This window comes from Temnothorax nylanderi, unplaced genomic scaffold (genome assembly GCF_030848795.1).
Source record: "Temnothorax nylanderi isolate EJ_2023f unplaced genomic scaffold, tnyl_v1.0 TNYL_tig0006_pilon, whole genome shotgun sequence".
NCBI classification, from domain to species: Eukaryota; Metazoa; Arthropoda; class Insecta; order Hymenoptera; family Formicidae; genus Temnothorax; species Temnothorax nylanderi.
The window spans coordinates 2,085,989-2,106,161 of NW_027249068.1; the positions used below are offsets into that span (position 1 = coordinate 2,085,989).

The 20,173-nt window shown below is 46.5% G+C and overlaps 1 protein-coding gene across 2 annotated transcripts in view; it reads left to right on the forward strand.

The window, feature by feature from the left end:
- The first annotated feature begins 91 nt into the window (after positions 1 to 91).
- Positions 92 to 20,173, forward strand: part of Kibra (WW and C2 domain containing protein kibra) — a 62,519-nt gene continuing 42,437 nt past the window's right edge. Inside the window, exons 1-2 of one of the 2 annotated variants that reach the window (XM_071716526.1) lie at positions 92 to 1,042; positions 2,394 to 3,393. In XM_071716526.1, the coding sequence (XP_071572627.1) occupies positions 3,266 to 3,393 (128 nt within the window). In that variant the 5' untranslated portion in view covers positions 92 to 1,042; positions 2,394 to 3,265. The other variant, XM_071716516.1, reaches the window with a different exon arrangement.

Sequence of the window (20,173 nt, forward strand, 5' to 3'; positions counted from 1 at the left end):
CCGCTCGTTGCACCTGGAGACGAAAGCCAGCATACGCGCGACCGTTCAAGGAAAGAGAAAGGAGAGAGGCCGGGGTGTAGAAGGTGTAACGATCGTACGTCGTTCAAAAATATACGACACGCTTATTTTAGCAGGGGAAGGGAGCAGATGCCCACATTGCCCACCCGCGGCCGTTACGATCTGTCAACACAGACGACCGAGACGATGTTTTTATTTCTCTTCTTTAGAACTCTCGGAGCTCCGTGTTGTTTGATTAATATGCCTCGTTATATATTCGCGTCAAGGCTCGAGCTCGGTGGAGCGAAATTCGATCTGATGATTTCAACGAACGCTTTAACGGCAACGACATTGACTTCTATTCGACGCAAGTGGCAAAGTCTGAGGCACTTGAAGCGCGAGTTTCTCCGAGTTTCCTCGGAAAATGCGAAAAACGAAGGAAACGTGGAAAATAAAATCCTGGATGACCTGAATAAATTCATTAAACTCGGACGGGGGAGCCTGCGTTTCGGGAGCTCCCATTTTTTTCATTTCGCGCGTCAAACGTATCGATCTTTGACTATAATTTTTAATCTCGTGCTGCGTACGTATGCCTGTTCGAAAGAATCCCAGGGTGCACCTGCGCCTGTCGGCGACGGCCGACGGCGCGGCGAGTCGGCGAGTCGTCGGTGTCGTCCGGTGGCGCCGTTCTCGCGACGTGCGGCAAATATGCGAGGCGGTCGAAAGGGCAAACACGCTCTATTCCCGCTTGCCTCTCGCGCGCGCGGTCAGAGACACACGAAACGCGAAAGGCTTACCGGCGACGGTGGGAGAGAGATGGGACGATGGGCGCCGGGGCGGGCGCGACGAGGACAGCCGACGGAGGATAGTCGGTGCTCGGAGCAGGGAGCACTCGGAGCGGTCGGTCGAGTGTCGGCGCGGGTGGAGGGGAGGAACGGTCGAGCGGGAGCGACGAGGACGGAGTCGCGGGTTGGACGAGGACGACGCGTCGTGGCTAAGGTGGTGGGGGACAGCTATGTTCTTTGCGGTGAATACGGATGAAAAGGTACTGGAGGGGGGACGGGAAGAGATAGAACGCGAGCGGGAGAAAGAGAGAGAGATAGAGAAGGAGTGAGAAAGAGAGGGAGAGAGAGAGAGAGAGAGAGAGAGAGAGAGAGAGAGAGAGAGAGAGAGAGAGAGAGAGAGAGAGAGAGAGAGAGAGAGAGAAAGAGAGAGGCATTGCCAGGCGGCGCGCACGGCATGAACGTCCAGTGGCATGTCTCAAACACTCGGCATGCTCGTAGCTGTGACGCGAGGTGGTAGTATATCGTCGGAAACGAGAAAATCCGTCCGTCGCGTCGTACGTACGTGAAAAACCTGGTTTGCGCGCCGTGCGCCGTGGACGAGGGAGTTTATTCTCGGACTGTGTTTCCCGCGAAGGTACGGAAGGTGAGCGCACCTCCGTCTCTCTTACGCCGCCGGTCTGATCGTCGCGTCAGACGGGAGAGATCGCGCGACAGCGGACAATTCGCGGTGTCGTCGATCGCGAGTGCGGATCGTCAAGTCAAACGGGAACGCGGGAGAGCACGACGTAACGAGAGAGAGAAAGAGAGAAAACTGTAAGAAGGAGAGAAAAAGAGAGATCCTCTCGTGCGCGCCGAGAGCGAGGGCAGCGTCGAGTCGAGTTCCCACATTCCTGCGTGCGAAAAACGCCAAGATCCGCTGCTCGGCATTAGCATTACAGCCGCGCGGCTAATGCAACGAGGAAAAGGGAACACGGTGAAACGTGCTCCGCTGCCGCTGCCGCTGCCGCTGCCGCTGCCGCCGTCGCCGCGCGTAGCGGAGCCGGCGATAGCGCGCGTCGCTTGAAACGGGTCGCGGGCCGTTCCGCCTCCGCCGCCGCCGACGCCGCCGCCGCCACCGCCAGGGCAGTCGCGGGAGACACGACGTCGCTGTAGCGCTCGGCGGAGGGAGATCGCGCGCGACGGGCCACGGGGCCGGGGCACGGGCACCACAGCCACAGCGCGACGTACACGCCAGGCAGGAGGACGAGTCTGTCGCGCGGAGACCGAGAGGAACCGCGGTGTCAGGACGATTGTACCGGTGTGCGGTGTGCGCGTATATATACCGCCAGTTCGTGAGTTCGTGACAGGAGCGCGTGGCTCGCGGCTCGCGCGCGCTGCCGAACGGTGGACCTTGAAGGTGACACTCCGAAGGGTAAGAAGGGTGGGAGGAAGGATGCTCCGGGACTACTCGGTGGGGTGAGAAACGCGCGACGAATCGTCGTCGTCGTCATTGTATCGTTCGTGTCGTCGTACGAGCGAGGGGATAATACGACGTGTGCCCGGGAGGTGTTCCGTCTCGCTTATTCTCGCTTAATCTGTTTGTTGTTTGTTTTTTTTTATTGTGCTCGGAAGAGAGTTTCCCGAGGAAACGAGAGCGGGGAGAGAAGATCGTGTCGCGGAGATTCCGGAATCGGGGCGGCGCGACAGATTCATTCGCGTGAGAGAATCGTGTGCGCGAGTGTGCCGAAAGAGAACGAGGAAGATAAATAAATAATAAATAATTGAAGAAGAAGGTGATTGGTGGTGAGATTGGTGGGTGGTGGTGATGATACGCGAAGTGCACCTGATCGATGCACCCGCGCTCGTGCGAGCGCAACCCCACGACACCGTCGCCGTCGCCGTCGCCGTCGCCGTCGCTCGACATCATCGCCGTCGCTCGCCGCCTCGGGCTCTGCTCCTCGACGGCTGGCTGTGTTAACGGTGGAATTCCGCTCGAGAGAGGAATCTGAAGGCGGGGACTCTGACGTCACTCCGCTCATGATAATGAGGTATTCATGATGGCGGAGTAGCGCGCGCGAGCCAGAGAGAAAGAGAAAGAGAGAAAGAGAAAGAGGGAAAGAAAGAGACGAAAAAGAGGAGAAAGAGAAAGAAGGAGCACACACACATATGCGAGTGTACGCTCCTGGTCTCGCTGTTCCTTCTGCGCGCCGCGTGTGTGTACGATACGTTTTATCGCCGTCTCTCGCTCGCTCCCCCTCCCCCGTCCACCTGCCTGCCCTTCTCCGGCCGGGTCGCCCGTCCTCTCGTCCCCCTTCCCCTTACTCCATTCCACACCGACGTCTACCTGTCTCGCTCTCTCCCGTTCGCTCACGTCGCCGGCCGTCGCGCGCGAACGTGCCGTATATGCGGCCCGAGAGGCGCGCGCCCGCGCGCACAGATATGTGCCCGTCGACCGCACGACGATAGAGAGAGAGGTTTTGGATGGATTTAGAGCGCAGTGAAATATGCCAAGGAGACGGAATGGGGAGATACCGCTTCCGGAAGGGTGGGACGTCGCCCAGGACTTCGACGGGAAGGTGTACTTCATCGATCATAACACGCGGAAGACTACGTGGATCGATCCTCGCGACAGGTACGTTAAAGAGAAAAGATAGCTTTCCTTCTTCCCGCCAGAAAACTGGATGATCAATGAGAAATAAACGCTGAACAGACGGGACAATTCCCGGTCGTCGGACAGGTCCCCGACGTGTTGATACGCGAATCTGAAATGTCTCCCTCTTCCCCGTCGCTTCTCTCCCTCTCGCGACGTCTTCGGAGTTGCGCGCGCGCGAGAGAGAGAGAGAGAGAGAAAAGAAGAATCGCGTGCACGTATCGGCGCGTGTGTGCGTGCGCTCGAGCGTCACGACGATGCCTCTCCCCCTCCGCCGCGCCGCTCACGAGACCGCGATCTCGCGAGGATACGCGATTCAGCGCGCGATTCGGCGGGAATGCGCGTATACGGGGTGTATCGCGCGAGTCGCGCGCTTTCTCCACGCTGGATTCCACGGCAGACCCGGGACTGGATTTTTCCTCGGCGGAGCTTCGACGGGTCGTTTATCGTTCGATATTACATTCAGCGTTCGGTTTCGAATTTGATTTGGTATCTCGTCGATCGATGAAACGATCCGAGTCACGGTCTTGCCGGAGGAAGATGCAAAATTCGCTCGTGAGGCGCAATTATTGTTTCTTTCACTGGAATTTCCCCCTGGAGGTTCAATTCACGGAAACTTAACTTGCGATTCGTCTACGAAAGAAAAGATTGACGTATGGATATACGTGAATATATAGTATATCGCCATTCCGGCCTCTAACGCCTGTCCGTGCAGAGAAAGTGCGCGACTTCCAAGACATCCTGTATACGTATCCGCGCGCATAGCTCGCGTGCTTCGGAATCGCGCGCGAGAATCGTCGCTCCGTGTGAACCGCGCCTTTTCGCGTACTTTCTCACTCGGCGGATTTTTTTTTCTCAGCGAAGATAAGTCTAGGTATGCTTTTCAGCGAATAACGTTTTTCGCGACGATTTTCGCCCCATGTTGCATTGCAACTCGGCCGACGGGCGAGCGACTGACCGATAGACGCCGCCGCGCCGCGATAACGCGAGCGAACGAGTGTGAACGCCGCTGAAGTTGATAAAGTATGCATATGCGTGCATACACGTACACACGCGTACGTCGCATTCCCGAGGTATCGAGGCTGCATAGTTGCATATAGTCACGTACGCCGATCGCGAGAGAAATTGATAGCAGGCAGAGTCTTCTAATCTGGAACTCGCGCTTTATCATCCTTCAGATCATCGCTCGATGAAATTTAATTTTTCTTTTCTCTTTTTTTTTTTTGGCGTAAGTAATACTCGCGAGATATCGTCCTCGAGATCTTTGGAAAGTGGAAAGTCTCTTAATTCGTTGAACAATTTTTAAAGTCTGTTGCACTTGAAAATTCTAAGCAGCGAAGCTGCGCGCGTAAAAAATTTATATTAATATTTAAAAAAATTCATTTAAATTACGTCAGACATTTTGCCATTTACGGGACACCTGTGTCTATTGTCAACTTTTGTCACCTGCGAGCTTTTCATTCTTGGATGATAACGAGGATAATCCTGTTGATTGCGCGTTTTTATCAGGTGTCACTTCAACGATAATGCCTTAGAAAAATCTATGCACTAAATTAATAGTGGATTAGTGCAAGAGCCGCTATCGCTATATACTAAAAAAAGAGCATAACGTCCTCAGATACTGTTATCAGTCTTTTAACCGATAGTCGCATACCAGGCGACATTCTTCGTTCGCGAGAATCCCAGGTGGATTTTCCTACTTCGCGCATATCACGCGCGCTCGCCGTTGGGATCGAGATCCTCGCGATCCGCATAGATCCTCTACGGCTTCTCCACGTAATTCTATCACGTCTATGCGATTCTACATTCGTCGCGAGCCACACGATCCCGTTGCATATGAAAATCTATGCATGCGCGATCCCGCGGATCGAATGGCACGAACCTCGCGAATCTATAAGCTTCGCGTTGAGATTTTTCAAATTGCGAGACCGTGAGAATTCCTTTTCTGTCGCGTTTATTCTCCTCGATACAAAGACACGTAACGAACAAATAAGATTGTTGATGCAAACGTGAATGGATATACAACACGGTTAGAGGACTTACATAATTCTACTACTTACATAATTCTACCAGTGTAAATATTAAATAGTTTCACTATTTTACTGTTTACACTTTCAAGTAACTGAACGTACCGGGCCGCTCGAAGAAATATTTTATCTAAACTCGTCGCAAGTTTATCCCAAGACGCGCCTCCTCGCCGAATAAGACAATTCTTACGCGATCGAGTTTTTAAGTCGATTTAAGGAGACTGAGGCTCGAAATAAATTCGCAGCTGGCGAGCGTATGGGCGTAATGTAAGGTACGTCCCGCGAAGGGGATCGCGTCTTCTCGGCCCGTGTGAGCGCCGCTTAAGTTCGCGGGGCGTCGGGCGTCGTATCCGCGCGCGAGTACGCGTATATATCCATACCATGCCATAGCATGCCATGCCATGCCATACACACCGCGCGCGCAACGCGCGCCGGGACTCGCCGGGACTCGCCGCGCCCGCATTCCATCCGCCAGGGCCGCGGCGCGCGCTCTCTCGCCTCGTTGAAAAACGCGAGAAATCTGGCGATCAGGCAGGCTCGGCGTTGGCCTGGCCTCTCTCGTCTCGTGGCCGCGCGGAAATCGAAACGCCGCCGCCGCCGCCGCCGCGGCCGCGGCGGATCTCGGCGCGAACCTTGGCTGCTGCTGCTGCTGCTGCTGTTGCCGCTTGCCGCTCGCGCCGCCTCGCAAGATCGAGACGAGGCGCCTCTGATCGCGCGTTTAACTTTGCGAAAGTTCGACTAAAGTCTGCTCTGCTCGGCCGAGTTATGCGGACGCGCATAATTTTCTCGCTCGTTTCAAGAGTGTATCGCGTATCGGTTCGCGAATCATTCGTGTACTCCGTTTCCTTTAATTGTATTCTGATTCTTATCGAAATTGGAATACGCGCAGTTGTCCAATAATTTTTTTTACTTAACTGCGTAAATGTCTAATGAGTCATTAGTACATTAGTAATATTGTATCGCTCAAGAGTATCGATTGACTATCGGTGACTATGGTACTTAACGTCAAAAAGCCGAAGTACTAAAATTACTCCGTTTCGGAAAAGAAATTATTATCCGAATACAAATACAACAATACGATAAATAAAATAGCGAAGTGTGAAGACTTGTTAAAAATAACTCTTTTAAAGTGGTTCGTTAAAATCGGACTTATCTTGCAAGAGATGGTATCTTTTAATAAAATCCAATTATATATACAAAACTTCATGCTTATAATACAATAGTTATATAACATAATAAACACGGTTGGACGTGAGATAAGATTTGGCGATAAGATTACATTCTTGGAGGAACGGTAGCTGCATAGAGATAAAACGATACGTCAATTCGACGTATTTTCGACGCGGTTTATCTCCCGTTAAAAAAAAAAATGCGGGCTACCCTTACCCTCGGCTAAAACCACCTAAGTCACCTCTCGGAATGAACTCGTTTTGTTCGCCAATTTGTAAGCTGTCGTTTGCTGACCCGAAAAAAAAAAGGTATGATTTACGATTGCTACCTCGTAAAAGTGCGCGGGCCGGTGGGGTGACGCCGCGAAATGTTCGGCCGACGAAACGTATTCGTGTACGACCTCCGTGGCCGAAAGGGATCGTCGTAGACGACGTAAAAATGTCAAGCTCCCGAATTTTTTATCCGGCGCGGAGCGTCTGGCTCGAGGCAGCGCCAGAGAGCGATGCATCTGTAAACAGCGCGATCCTTTTACGCGATTACGAGCGATCTCGCCTGGTCTTCTCGAAGGAATGTCTGGCACGGTGGAAAGGATCCAGCGGCAAGACTTTCCAATTGCGCCGAGAAAGAGTCGCTTCGCTTATTCTCGCTTTATCGAAACGACGCAGTCCCGTCTGCATTTACCGTGAGCGGTCGACCGATATTAATTAACGGAGGGCAATAAAATGACAATAAAATGCGGCGGAAGTGCAAAGTGAGCAGATGAAGAACGTAATCGTATCTGCGAAATTCTATCTGTGATAGGCTGATCGATCAGTCGATCGCCGTCGCGCCGGTCGGCCGCGTGTAATTCGGAAGTGCAGGATCGGATCGGCATTATCAAACCAGCCGTTATCGATTCGCCGATAAGACACGTTAATACAGCACAACAAAATATATAAAATGTGGAGGGCTATTTGAGTCAATTAAAGAAAAAGTCGGATACAAGTTATACAAAATTTTCAAGAGAGAGAGAGAGAGAGAGAGAGAGAGAGAGAGAGAGAGAGAGAGAGAGAGAGAGAGAGAGAGAGGGAGAGAGAGAGAGAGAGAGGAGCTTTTTGGCTTTTTGTCTTGAACATTTTTTATCTGATTTTTTTCTTTAACTGACTCAAATAGTCCCTCCTTACTCTACAGATTAGATATTTTTGGACATTTATTCAACTCCGAGATGTCCGAATAATGTAAGGAAATTTACTGCCGTAGTTGGACCGTCGCGTCGCTCGCGTCTATCGTCGAATTTTACTAAAGCGATTATTGCCCGTTAGTGACGAAGTAGAGGGCAAGCATCACGCGGGTTCGTATGGACCAAAAGTCCGCGTGCCGATTCGCGTACGCGTGTACGTAGCCGTGGGCTGTTGTGTAAGTGCACCGTCTTACGGGGCCAACCGGTATATAACGTACCTGCAACCGACCTGTGCTGTGCCTAAAAATAGACTCCCGCCCGCTTTCAGTATATCCTTTGCCTGGCGCGGGGGGTATTACTCTTTCGATTTTTCGTATCACGGGGACTGTTACTAAATGAAGAAAACAGTAAATTACACACACACACACACACACACACACACACACACCACGTGTTAAATGACGCTGGCATTTGGAAATTCCACGCGATTTTTCATTATATCGTTGATACGCGTTTCTTATTGATAATAAGAATCTGTCATTCGTATCTATCGGCAAGAGTATTGTTTACTTTTAATTATCTGAAATAATATCGAGGAGAGGGGCGTACGAGAAATACGGATGATCCAATGCATGTTGAACTTTGCTCAGGGACGGATGTTACTGTGTATAATGTATGTTACTGTATATACTGTATATAACTGCAAATTATTTACGATATACAAAAAGAGTGGGGGGGGGGGGATTATCGTTCACGTGTGTTAGCTCGCGAGATTCGTTTTCCTCTGAGATTTAATAACGGATTCTGCATCTCGTCGTTGGTCATCGGCAACCCGCGATCGTGCGTGAGCGAACCAGATAAAATATCCGAGCACGGAGCGATCTCGAGGTCGCTGCGTTGACGACGAAAATCACGGAGAACAGAAGATCCGTCGTTCTTTGTCGTTACGAGGGGCGGAAGGGAGAGAGTATGCGATACGTATACCCGGAATTAATTCGGCCGTTCCTGTTTTCGTGTCGAAACGCGAGCGACACGCACGGCGCGGAGCAACCGCGGTTCCGCGTACCACCTTCCGTTCGTCGAAATCTCGAAATTTCGTTCCCCGAAACGCATTTCCCTTCATCCTCCCTCTCCCGTCTCGTTCGGTCTCTCTTCAACCGAGAGTGCGTGGCACGCACGCCGCGGTACATGTATGCACGCGGACCGCCCCTCTCGATGCGATCGCGAGTGCGCCGCATCTGCCTGCCTCTGTGTTTAGAGAGAGCGAGAGAGAGGGAGAGATTTCTTCTTTCCTCCTTCCTCCCCCTTCCTCCTTTCATGGCTCACACCCTGCGCTGCCCTTCGCATTCCATTCGGTAGCAGATCTCCTAAGCGTTTATCGTATCTATCCGCAACGCGTACACTCTGACTTTTTCCTTCACCACCTCTATACTTCTGCACCTACCAAATAAATTCATGAGCGAACGTATGTACACCATAATTGCCGCGCGAACGTCGTTGGTAATTCGATACACGTTATTACGCACGCCATACCGCTGTATTATTTATATAAATTGCGTTACACCGTTACACGTTAGCGCGACAATTTAACGCGTTGAGCGCTTAAGACGGGACGGAAGAAATTACACTACGTACACATGGATTCATATTTTAGCGCGTTCATACTTCAATTAGCACAAATCGTAATAAAGGTATTATCTGAATTCGTATAACGTCAAACCAATTATTACAAATCATACGGAAATTCGTAGTAATGTTTCCTCAGAATTAGATTGTATTTCTTGTGTAGAGATCTTACAAAATATTTTAAATAACGTGAATACGTTTAAAATAGTTTTAAATAGGTAAAAAGAAGAAGAAAAAGGTGGCCCGAATTATTACGGATTCCGTGGCTTGGTTCAAGCACTTTCAGTTACAAAATTAACATGTTAATTCATTATCACTGATAATAATTATTCTATGTAGCTATTGCTAGATTCGCATATAAATCTTTGAACAATCTTTTAACTTTTAAGGACGCGGCTACAATGGCGAAACACTTGCTACCAAATTACATTACAAGCGGCAGATGATACGCCACGAGGGAACCTGTAGCATCTGCCGTACATTGTTTTTGGCCTTTTCTCCTTCCTGTCTCCCCTCCACCTCCCTCCTCCACACATCTCTCTATCTCTCTCTCTCTATTTCTAAAGCCGCGCTAAGCGCCGTTACTACGTTTCCCGTACGTAAATCGTGACGTAAATCTAGCTTGCATGAGCTCGGAAGGATTTCGTTGCCAAATATTTTTGGATTATGTACAGGCAGGGTCCTCCGAGCGTTTCTCGACAAGGGGTAGAAGGGACGGGAGAGCGCACGAACAAAAACGTGCTTACGACTTGTTGCGCGCGCATATGTGAGAGACGCTTAAATTTAATGTTGCACATATTTTATACGTGTTAGTAATATCACCTGGTTTCGGAGACATTGTTATTATTTGTTTGTTTTCAATGCTTCGTGATGTACACGTACACAGGGTGTTCGATTTTAATCAATACACCGTAATTTTTTCGTAATTAAACAGGAAATGAAATTGCGTAATGAAAGTATAAGTATAGCGCGACATGATCATTATTTAACCGTTTAATATAAAACTATACCGTCGTATCCGCGCATTATTTTTGAAAATGTTTTTTTAAATTGCATAGAGTTATTATACAAAAGTTGGGAGTTCTTTCCTACATGGTATTTATTTTTATACATTTTTTACATTTTGTTTCTCCGAAAACAATTTCGATAACTGATACTTTGTACTCAAGGATGTTGCATTTATTTTATCAATATTGCATTAAACGTGCGTTTCATGATACAAACTCGTTCACGGATCACGACGAGACATTTATTCGTGTTCATTTTCAAATTTACCTCGATATTCGATACACATTTAAAGAAAAAATTTATTCGTAACTTATTAGGTACGTCGGTGCTATTTTAAGTCGGAGCAACGCGTGTTTCGCGACGCAAACACTCTCGCGAGTCGCGAGTTACGCTCGAATGAGTGCGAGAGTCGTATGTCGAGCGTATTGTAACGTACTTACACGCGTATACACGCGTGACCGAAGCCATGGCACGGATCGCGGGGCAGGAGTGTTCCCAAATTTGGAAATTCAATACATTCCTGCGTCGTGACACGGCCGCATAACCGAGGACGAAGGCAAACGGGGATTCCTGTGGAGAGTGCCATTATTTTCTTCTCGGAATCTTTACGCCCAGGCATAAACGCTGTGGCGAAACCAGTCGTGCCCCTCGACAGAACGGCCATTACGCCCAGTTAAAAATATTTTAAACTGTCATTAGCCGCAATTACAATTTACGTTTTATGCAGCTACGCGCCTTACCGTAAACCACTGTCACTGTATATATGCAATTAGTCGGCCGCGTATCGAAAAACGACAAAAGCGAGCGAGGATCGCGCTCGTACAGTATATTTCCGTTCTGCGCGCGGAATATTTCTATGTTAAAATCCACGGATTTAAAGTGTAAATCTTTTTTATGAGTTATCGACAACAATTTACGATATCAGAAATCCAAACGCGTATAAAACATTATAAAATAAACCATGTAAAAGATAAAACGCAATTTTAATTAGTTTTTTCTCTGGATTACTTGGGATTATTGATTTAGGAATGATGATTCAGCTCGCGTCTTTCACGAACGTTCGCGAACGTCGCGCTGAGAATCACGGAAAATTTAACGTTCTAGATAACTGTGAAAATCGATCGAAAATGGTGCGATTACCGATCTAGAAACGGCTCGGCCAATTTCTAATATACGCTCGTGATCGCGTCGCGCCTCGTCGCGCGTACGCAAAGCAGATCAGCGCGTTAAGCGCGCCTCACTCACGCATGCGCTTTCAACCTCGTTCCAGATGCACGACGGACATTCCTAGACGATAAATCCCCGTCACCGGCGCACGTTTCTTCATCGTTTCATTATCGGGCCAGTAACTTCGTCAGCATCACGTTTCGCGTGTCGTCTCATTTTCTCCTTTCAGGTGCGCGATCGATCGTTCGACAGATCGATCGATCGCACCTCACTCAGGTGGCCTCGCCGCCTCGTCCACGAGGCCAGAGCGCGAAAACCGTGAACGATATCCCGGTACGTGCGCGCGTTCGTTAATGCATAATGTTGGACCAAGACCAACTAGCCAGCCAGGACGAACAATCGCGAACGAACATCTTTCGAACGAAAGCAGCCCCCTTTTTTGATATATTGGTAACAGATAGATCGTATTCGTCGATATAAAGTATTTAGTATTCGCGATGCCATTACATTCATCGAAGCAAGTTCGTTTATTCGTATTCGTTTGCGCTTGATGTGGAGCCAGCTTTACTCGCTCGCTCGCTCGCTCGCAGTACCCTTGGGGCAGAGCCAGGTAGCCGAAGAGGCACCCACGCACGCACGCGAGCCGCATGCCCACGCATAAACGCGTGCGCCCGCATTATTCAGGGCCGTGTTTCACCTCAGCCGATGAGAGGACACTGCCACACCTGTCGAGGCACTCGCTCTCGCTCTCGCAGGTTCTCTCCTCCCCGGAATTCTCTCTCAAAAGTCTCGCGGGAGTAACTAGTTCGGGAATGTGTTTAATAGTAATAATAGATTTATTGCAATATACAACATTGAAGAGTTACAAGAGAAATACAAATATTAACGTTTAAGGACGTTCTCCGGTCCTTATACTAGAGAAAATCGATTTTCTTTAGATTTTCTTGAAACTGTGCATATACGTTAATTTAGGTGTGCTTTATGCGTGGTATAAATTTCAGTATCTCTTCCGGTATAAAAAATAAAGATACTGAGCCTCAAAGTTTCAACTTTTACTAATGAAAAGGTTTTCCAGGCCAAACGGTAAGAGATACGAGATTGGTCAAAAGGACCAAAGTTGCTCCTCTCGTCGAGTTCTATAAGGAAAAAATGCCAAAATTAAAAAAAAATTAAATTAAAAAATTTTTTTTGATAAAAATTGAAACTTTGAGGCTCAGTATCTTGATTTTTTATACCGGAAGAGGTACTGAAATTTATACCACGCATAAAGCACACCTAAATTAACGTATATTCACAGTTTCAAGAAAATCTAAAGAAAATCGATTTTCTCTAGTATAAGGACCGGAGAACGTCCTTAACGTGAGTTTATGCACCCAACGTGACTGCTCGTGCGACTGCTCTTTCCCTTCCTCTTCTCCTTTTAAGGACAACAAAAACAGATGAGAGATACAAACTACGAACTTTGCGAACTTTCGAATTCCGGAGTAAAAATTCTTGAATTCGTTATTGTGGACAGGAATTCGTTTCTTTTCCTATAGTGGAGACAAGGACTGAATGAGTTCATTCAGGGTTGTTTAACGTGATCGTTTCACGCTACCAGCATGTATTCTAACTTAGGTAGTATGTCCTTAGTCACACAACTTAGGGTATTTCCTACGGTATTACCTGCGTAGAGGGTTTTTGCCGCTTTCTAAAAATCTTTATTGTATTGTCGTTAAGAAACTACGTCAAGAAACTATTATGTCGAGACAAGAGAATAGCAGAGACACAAAGAACAGCGTTCCTTAAAACAAATTTTATTCTAATTAAGTTTTGTTTTGTACATTATTGATTTGATTAATATTAAATACTAGTAATACATAAAAATATACAGGAGATTTCTCGACTTATCTTCCTTGAAAAAACGAAGATGGATTAAATCGATTTTAAACGAAACAATTGACGAGTTCGGAACGAGCCAAGTTCGTTCACATTCTCATCATTTGTTCACGTAACGACTTGTAATATTAATTCGCAAATTTTTCTAACATCGTAAATAAATCGCTTTCAAAAAGCACAGGTGTTTATTCCGTAATATTCGGATCTTAGATAATTCTTGATATATTGAACAATAGTACATTTCGACGAATTAGTAGTTGTACGCTCATCAAATTACCAGCGACGCTATTGAATTGATAGTAATCGCTATTCGGAATTTTAAGCGAGCCCTCTGTTACGTATCTATGCATGAGCATCGCTTGAAGTCCTTACCTCGAAGTCGAGTGGATTAAGAGAGGAACGGTTCAGGAATTTGACGCGTTGGCCGGCGCGTCGAAGCGAGAAGACGGGAATGCCGTTCGTTGCCAGAGCGCGCGCCTACGCTTTAACGCGAACGTAAATCTTAATTTCGGCGATATTATTGTAATGGGCGTCGTTTATTCGCGCGAATAATTACTCCACCACGTACACAGGATATTCCTGATCTCTAACCAGCTGTTTTTCGTTTTTGGACTTTTCCTTAACGAATGTCGACTTCAACACAAATCGTCAATGTTTCGATTCAAATGTCTTTACGATATTAATCTTCACGATTACAAACTTATTCATGTCCAAAATCTAGTTTAAGTTAGAAGGGATGATTTCACTATCCGTTTATCTTTCTGGAGTTTAGTTCTCGAAAAGCTCTTCCATTTTTTAATTCGCTAGTAATTTTAAAAATTGTCGGTATTTTTCTTGAAGAGAACCAATAATTATCTGTACATTAATCCAGAAATTCCAGGAATGAAAAGTTCTTGCTAGGTTTTGCTTTTGTGTATAAATGATCCTTGCAATAACATTGTCGCGACTTTCGTCTCGGAAATGCTGTTATCCCGTATGGAGTCATCGTCGTCGTTCGCGAAGAGTTACAGAAATATACGCTTTAGTGACACCAGCAGGCTCGGCCGTTGCGACGTTAAGTGTCATCCCATATATTCGCGTCAAGAGATTACGGCTCGTAGGATGTATGGAATGCATATCAGCGCGAAAACACGCCCGCGCGGCGAATTTACGACTTTTTTTTAGCTTAGCCACACGAGGAATATCCATTTGGGTACGAATGGTTTTCTTAATTAAATAACGCGAGTTTTCATTTTTTTCAAGACATTAGCATCGGACTTTTTACGATTATTCCGGACGCTCCTGTCGTAAATAACGCACATGTACGAGCGTAGAAAACTATTTGAGTACTTTATTGATTGTATTTGAGTATTTATTGCAGTATAAAAATTTACCGTGCGTTTTTAAATCGCGCAAACATCGGCCTGTATTATCGTGATTTATTAAGGGCTCGGCGTATTTTATTGACTAGTTTCTCGATTCTTTTATCTGGCACGACTAATAACAAGGAGGAGGCTAAACGTTCGGATAACGCTCGAAATTCATATTTCACCGTGATTCTGATTTCTGTTCCTTAACGTATACACAGCACGTTTCTACTTTCCATCGCTATTTGCGGTTTGCGACATTCACGAAAAGACTTCGCGTAGGCGTTCTTTCGTAAACGGTCATGAGCGACAGGAATATTACTGTAATCTGTCTCGCGAGCCTATTGTTTCCTTCGTACGCAATGCACAGGTATGTACGCGATGGATTGCGATCTAAGAATCTCGTGCACGGAGCAGGAAATGCGTCTTATCCTGCGGACGTTCATGCCACGATAATCGCGCTCGAATAAAAAAATTGCTTCATTACGCTTCGATTCTTCCTTCACAAAAAAATCACCGTATAAATCGATAATAAATTAATAAAGAATAATGTCATGATGTAGATTAACAATAAATTAACAGATAATCATGATAATTAAATTCAATTCGGAATGAATAATGTAGACATTGTAGACAAATTAATAAAGATAATTTAATGGTCGATCCAATGATGATTTATCCAAGCTCACGTGCGCGTTATTAATCTTTTCGAGAAGTAATTCTGTATCATTGCGCTCTTCGCAATGGTTTGGGAAGAGAAAGCGGAATAAATCGATTTATCCTAATCCGAGATGATTTCAGCATTTTGTCGAGTGTTTCAGAATGGAAGTCACATATTCGTGCCGCGTTTCCGTGACTATAATCGTATACGCCGGCAACGATAATGAAGTGCAGATTCGTAACTTTGTTTTTCCGTCGTAAACGTACGCCTCGTGAATGGGACCGATGAGGTGTTCATCGATAACCGGCTAGTGAATGATCGCGCGCGCCGTACCTAGTCTTATCGACGTGGCACAAATGAACCTGTTGTTATTAGCCGTTATCACATCTTATGGTCGTGAACCTATATTAGAAGCTCGTTAAAGTCCCCGCGTTGAAATCTTTAGCGTTAAATTTCTCCTACCTGTTTGAAGACCCTTGTCAATTAACGCTGACATTTGGACGATAATTTGACGCACCCTGCGTTACGCATTTTTTTCAAACAGCGTGTTTGACAATACCGTTCACAATTTTGTGCCTAAAATGGATTTCGTATAACATATTTTAATTTTTTAATTTTAAAAATTTTTTTACATCGTAATAATATAATCGCAAAATGAATTTTATTAAGTCCGTTTTGCTGTTCTTTAATCTTTCTAGTTTTACACAGAACTTATTTCTATATTTGGTTTTCTTAATTTTGCACAATATTTTTTCCTCTTGATTTCATATTTCTTTTTGTATCCTATTTCTTTTTAAATTTCCTAGATTTTATATGTACTTATATTTTATTTTTATAATTAGCATTTCTGCATTTTTTATAACAACTAACCAATTAATTTTGATGAAATATTTTTGATATCGCTCAATTATTGTGATGCATATAAATTTTACCGTCAAGTATCGATATTTTATTTCGACGTTAGATCTAACGTGGGCGATTGTCGACGTAGCGCGACAGAGAACCGGAGAGGAAACGAGCTCTTTTCGATGGAATTGTAGGAACGGCATGCGACTCGTCCTTGATCTATGACTGAAGTTTCAACTTAATTACGCCAACAACGCGCGCATGTTCGCGAGCCGTTTTTCTGTCCCGCTATATCGAAACGACGTTTGCGTGAATCGCCCGTTGAATATTTATCGCGCGATGCTTGTGTTTCATTTAAGTACTTAGTCAAAAATTTCTGAAGCGAGAATTTTCGAACGATCGCGAACACTTCGCGAACACCCGGGAATAAAGTGGGTTCGCGTTTGTTCGCGCGCGCGGTCACACGCGAAATTATACACGCGTGTCGTGCGAGAAAGAATGCTCCTCGGCCTTGGGTGATCGTTAACAACGCGCCAGATTTCGCGGTAATCCGCCGTAGAACAAACACGTTCGTCGGGGCTTGCACAATTTCGGTCGCGAATTGGAGCGTCCGTCATGGATCACCTAATGACGGAGTCGCTCTCGTCATCGAGCAAATATCCGAGAGGCAGAGAGGGAGGAAACGTGAGGGAGAGACGCGGGGATATGGAGGTGAAGGAGGAGGAGGAGGAGGAGGAGATAGGATACGGTTAGGCGTTGATGTTTCTGGGAATTTCTTTTTATTGCGTGCGCGCGATAAAAAGGAAGAAAAGGAACGGCATGCCGAGACTCGCTCGGATGACGGCTGGCCTCTGGAATTCCAGCGTGCAGGAAATCACGCTGAAGCGTCTGTTTACCGGCCGCTGTTGCGCAATTTTTGTTTGCAAGTCGGCGAAAGGCGTGCGCGCGCGGGCCGATGACGATGAATTCAAATAATTGCGAATACCGTCGGAATTTCGACCGAATTAATGGATTCTATAACCCTTGAACTAATTGTCCGATCGGGGAAAGGAGTGGAGGGGAGATAGAGGAATTTGCGATCCTATCTATTTTAAGTACGACGTGAAGAATGTAACTTATATGACATATTAAATCTAATGATCATGATCTAGTAACAAAAATTTTTTTAGGGGGAAAATCTGATTGATAATAGCGTAGAGAATATTGTTTGATATTTTATAACGGATACTCTTTTTCTCTTTCCGGGATAATCGGGGAACTTTGTCAAAGTGGAGCTCTATTGACCTTCGGCTTTAACAGCCGATTTATGTAATTGAGCTTTAAATAACGAATATACATTGCGAATACGAAGAAAATGAAACGAGCGCGCGCGGTGTAATCGGATGTCGCTCACGCAACTGGCAAAGTACGGTATGTGGATTTCGTCGCGAGTCGGAATGTTAAACAATATGTTTCCGAAGTATCTGATTTCGATTTCTGCGGACGTGGCTTGAGAGGCGTATGGCGCGAGGCATATGTTCATTCTTCCCGCGGCTCTCTCTCGCTCGAATAACTCGTCCGCTATTAATAGCCACCAATTAGTGCGGATAGAGACGCAAATGTTGATTACAGAGCAAATTTACACTCTGCGCTCGGTTCTTAATTGAATTAATAGATAAAAACGTACAGCGTGTATAAGCACAGGCCGGATAAATATTGGAGACACAATTAGCAATTGTTTCTCCTTCGTTATTATTTCAAGAGACCCGTTGATCGCTCTCCCCTTTATCGAGATATTATAAAAATCACGGGGCCCCACTCTCTTAAGAAATTCTTACGCATTCTCGACGACCCTCTTCTCGCCGCTCTCAGAATCGGTGCAGTGAGGCGTCGGCGATCGGAGCGATCTTTTATATCGAATTTTTTCAGAGCGGCGTTATCGTTGCTGGAAATACGAGCCTCTATGTACATATACGAATGAGTCAGATCGACACGCGACGACATACGGCTTTTACGAGCGATCCCCCTCTTAGATCGTTAAACGCACCGATATATCACGCGCGCGTCAGGGTGAGGCAATTCGAATAAAAGGCGTGCATCGCGCGCAAAAATACCGCAGCCAAAGACACGAGATTCCGCGGGGATCACCCTCTTTCTCCTTTTCGTCGTCGTCGTCGTCGTCGCTTCGACGTAAACAATCCCGTCATAATTATTCGGTTCTGCAACACGTAAGACTGTTCTCTACGTAAAAAGAGCTCTCGCGTGAAAAGAATTTCGAATCGTTCGCGCGCGATTGCGAACGATTCGCGAATGCTGTCCTTGACGAAATTCTTTCGACGACAATCGTCATTCAATTCCACATTGGCCAGTATCGTGCCTTTTGTTTTATTGTATCGATCCATCTCGTATATTCGGCGCGCTTTCTTTAAGGAGGCGTTTCGCAAAAACCCGCATCATATACAGACATACTTTTAATAGCGGACGCTCTGGGCGCGGCGAGAGAGGAGAGTTGGAGGGTTGGTGCCTCATTACACGGTTTCAGGGACAATTTCCTTAATTCCCTTTCCGCCGCGTGATTCATGGTCTCGGCGCGCCCTTGGCCTTACCGCGATTCTGTCCTACTATAACGACGAGAGGGAGAGGGAGAGGGAGAGAAAGAACAAGAGAGAGAGAGAGAGAGAGAGGAGAGAGAGAGAGAGAGAGAGAGAGAGAGAGAGAGAGAGAGAGAGAGAGAGAGAGAGAGAGAGAGAGAGAGAGAGAGAGAGAGAGAGGAGAAAAAAGTCAGGAGCGTATCTCGCGAGAGAGTCGGGGAGCGACTCGACGAAAGAGGGAGAGGAGAGAGGAGGGAGGGAAGGATAAATGAAACGCTGAACGCGTGCGCGCTACGCGTCGACACGGCTACGGTATGCCAAGGTTAAAGCGACTTACGGCAAAGTTTTAACGAGTCGACCTGAACGCGCCGCGCCAGAGCGGCCGCCTTGCCGCCGCACCGCACCGCGCCACGCCGCGCCGCGCCGATCGTTGATCGGTTGAAGGCGCGTGTGCGCGCGCCTCCGCGAGCGATCGCGTGAAATTTTGTATATCCGCTGAACGGACGGACGGGAGCGAAAGTGCCCGTACTTTCGCGTACCGTTCTGCATACGTGTCCCTCGCTCCACGTTGTCCCACAAAGCTGAACGGTCAAGCGCGCGCAGTCCTGCATTATGCAAACGATAAAGATTCTCGCGCGGATCGGACCCGAATCCTCTGTGACAGCGATGTCGATAACAGTTTGACGCGCGCATATAAGTTGGACGAACGAGCTAATTAATTATTATCGAACGACGAGTGCGCAAGGAAATGTCATAAATAGCTCATTATGACGGCGACTGTATGCGTCTCGTTCGGAGTAAATAATCGATAAAAAAAATCCGTGTAAAAAGAAGTTATATTACAATAAAAGAATTTTGTACATAACTCTGTAACTCTCCGTAATAAAAGTTGGAGAGTTATAGGTATATGTTTCAGCTGTCATAATACATGGTCACGTATTTTCATGCTGATTCATAAAAAGGAAGTTATATTACAATAAAAATTTTGTACATAATTCTGTGACTCCTGTAATAAAAGCCGGCGAGTTTATCGGATATGTTTCAGCTGTCACGATACACGGTCACGTATTTCCACGCTGATTCATACTGATTTTTATTTGTATCTTTGCAATGCGATATTAAATTTAAAATTCCACAAACGTAGATCGAGCCGAAAATGTAACGTTAATGTTACGTGAAAAAAATTGCCATAAAAATGTTGTAAATTATATATAGATAAATATAAAAATGTTGTATTAACTATCATATATTTGTGTGCAACATGACGCGCTTGACACACGCATTACGTGCTTACGTGACCCGTG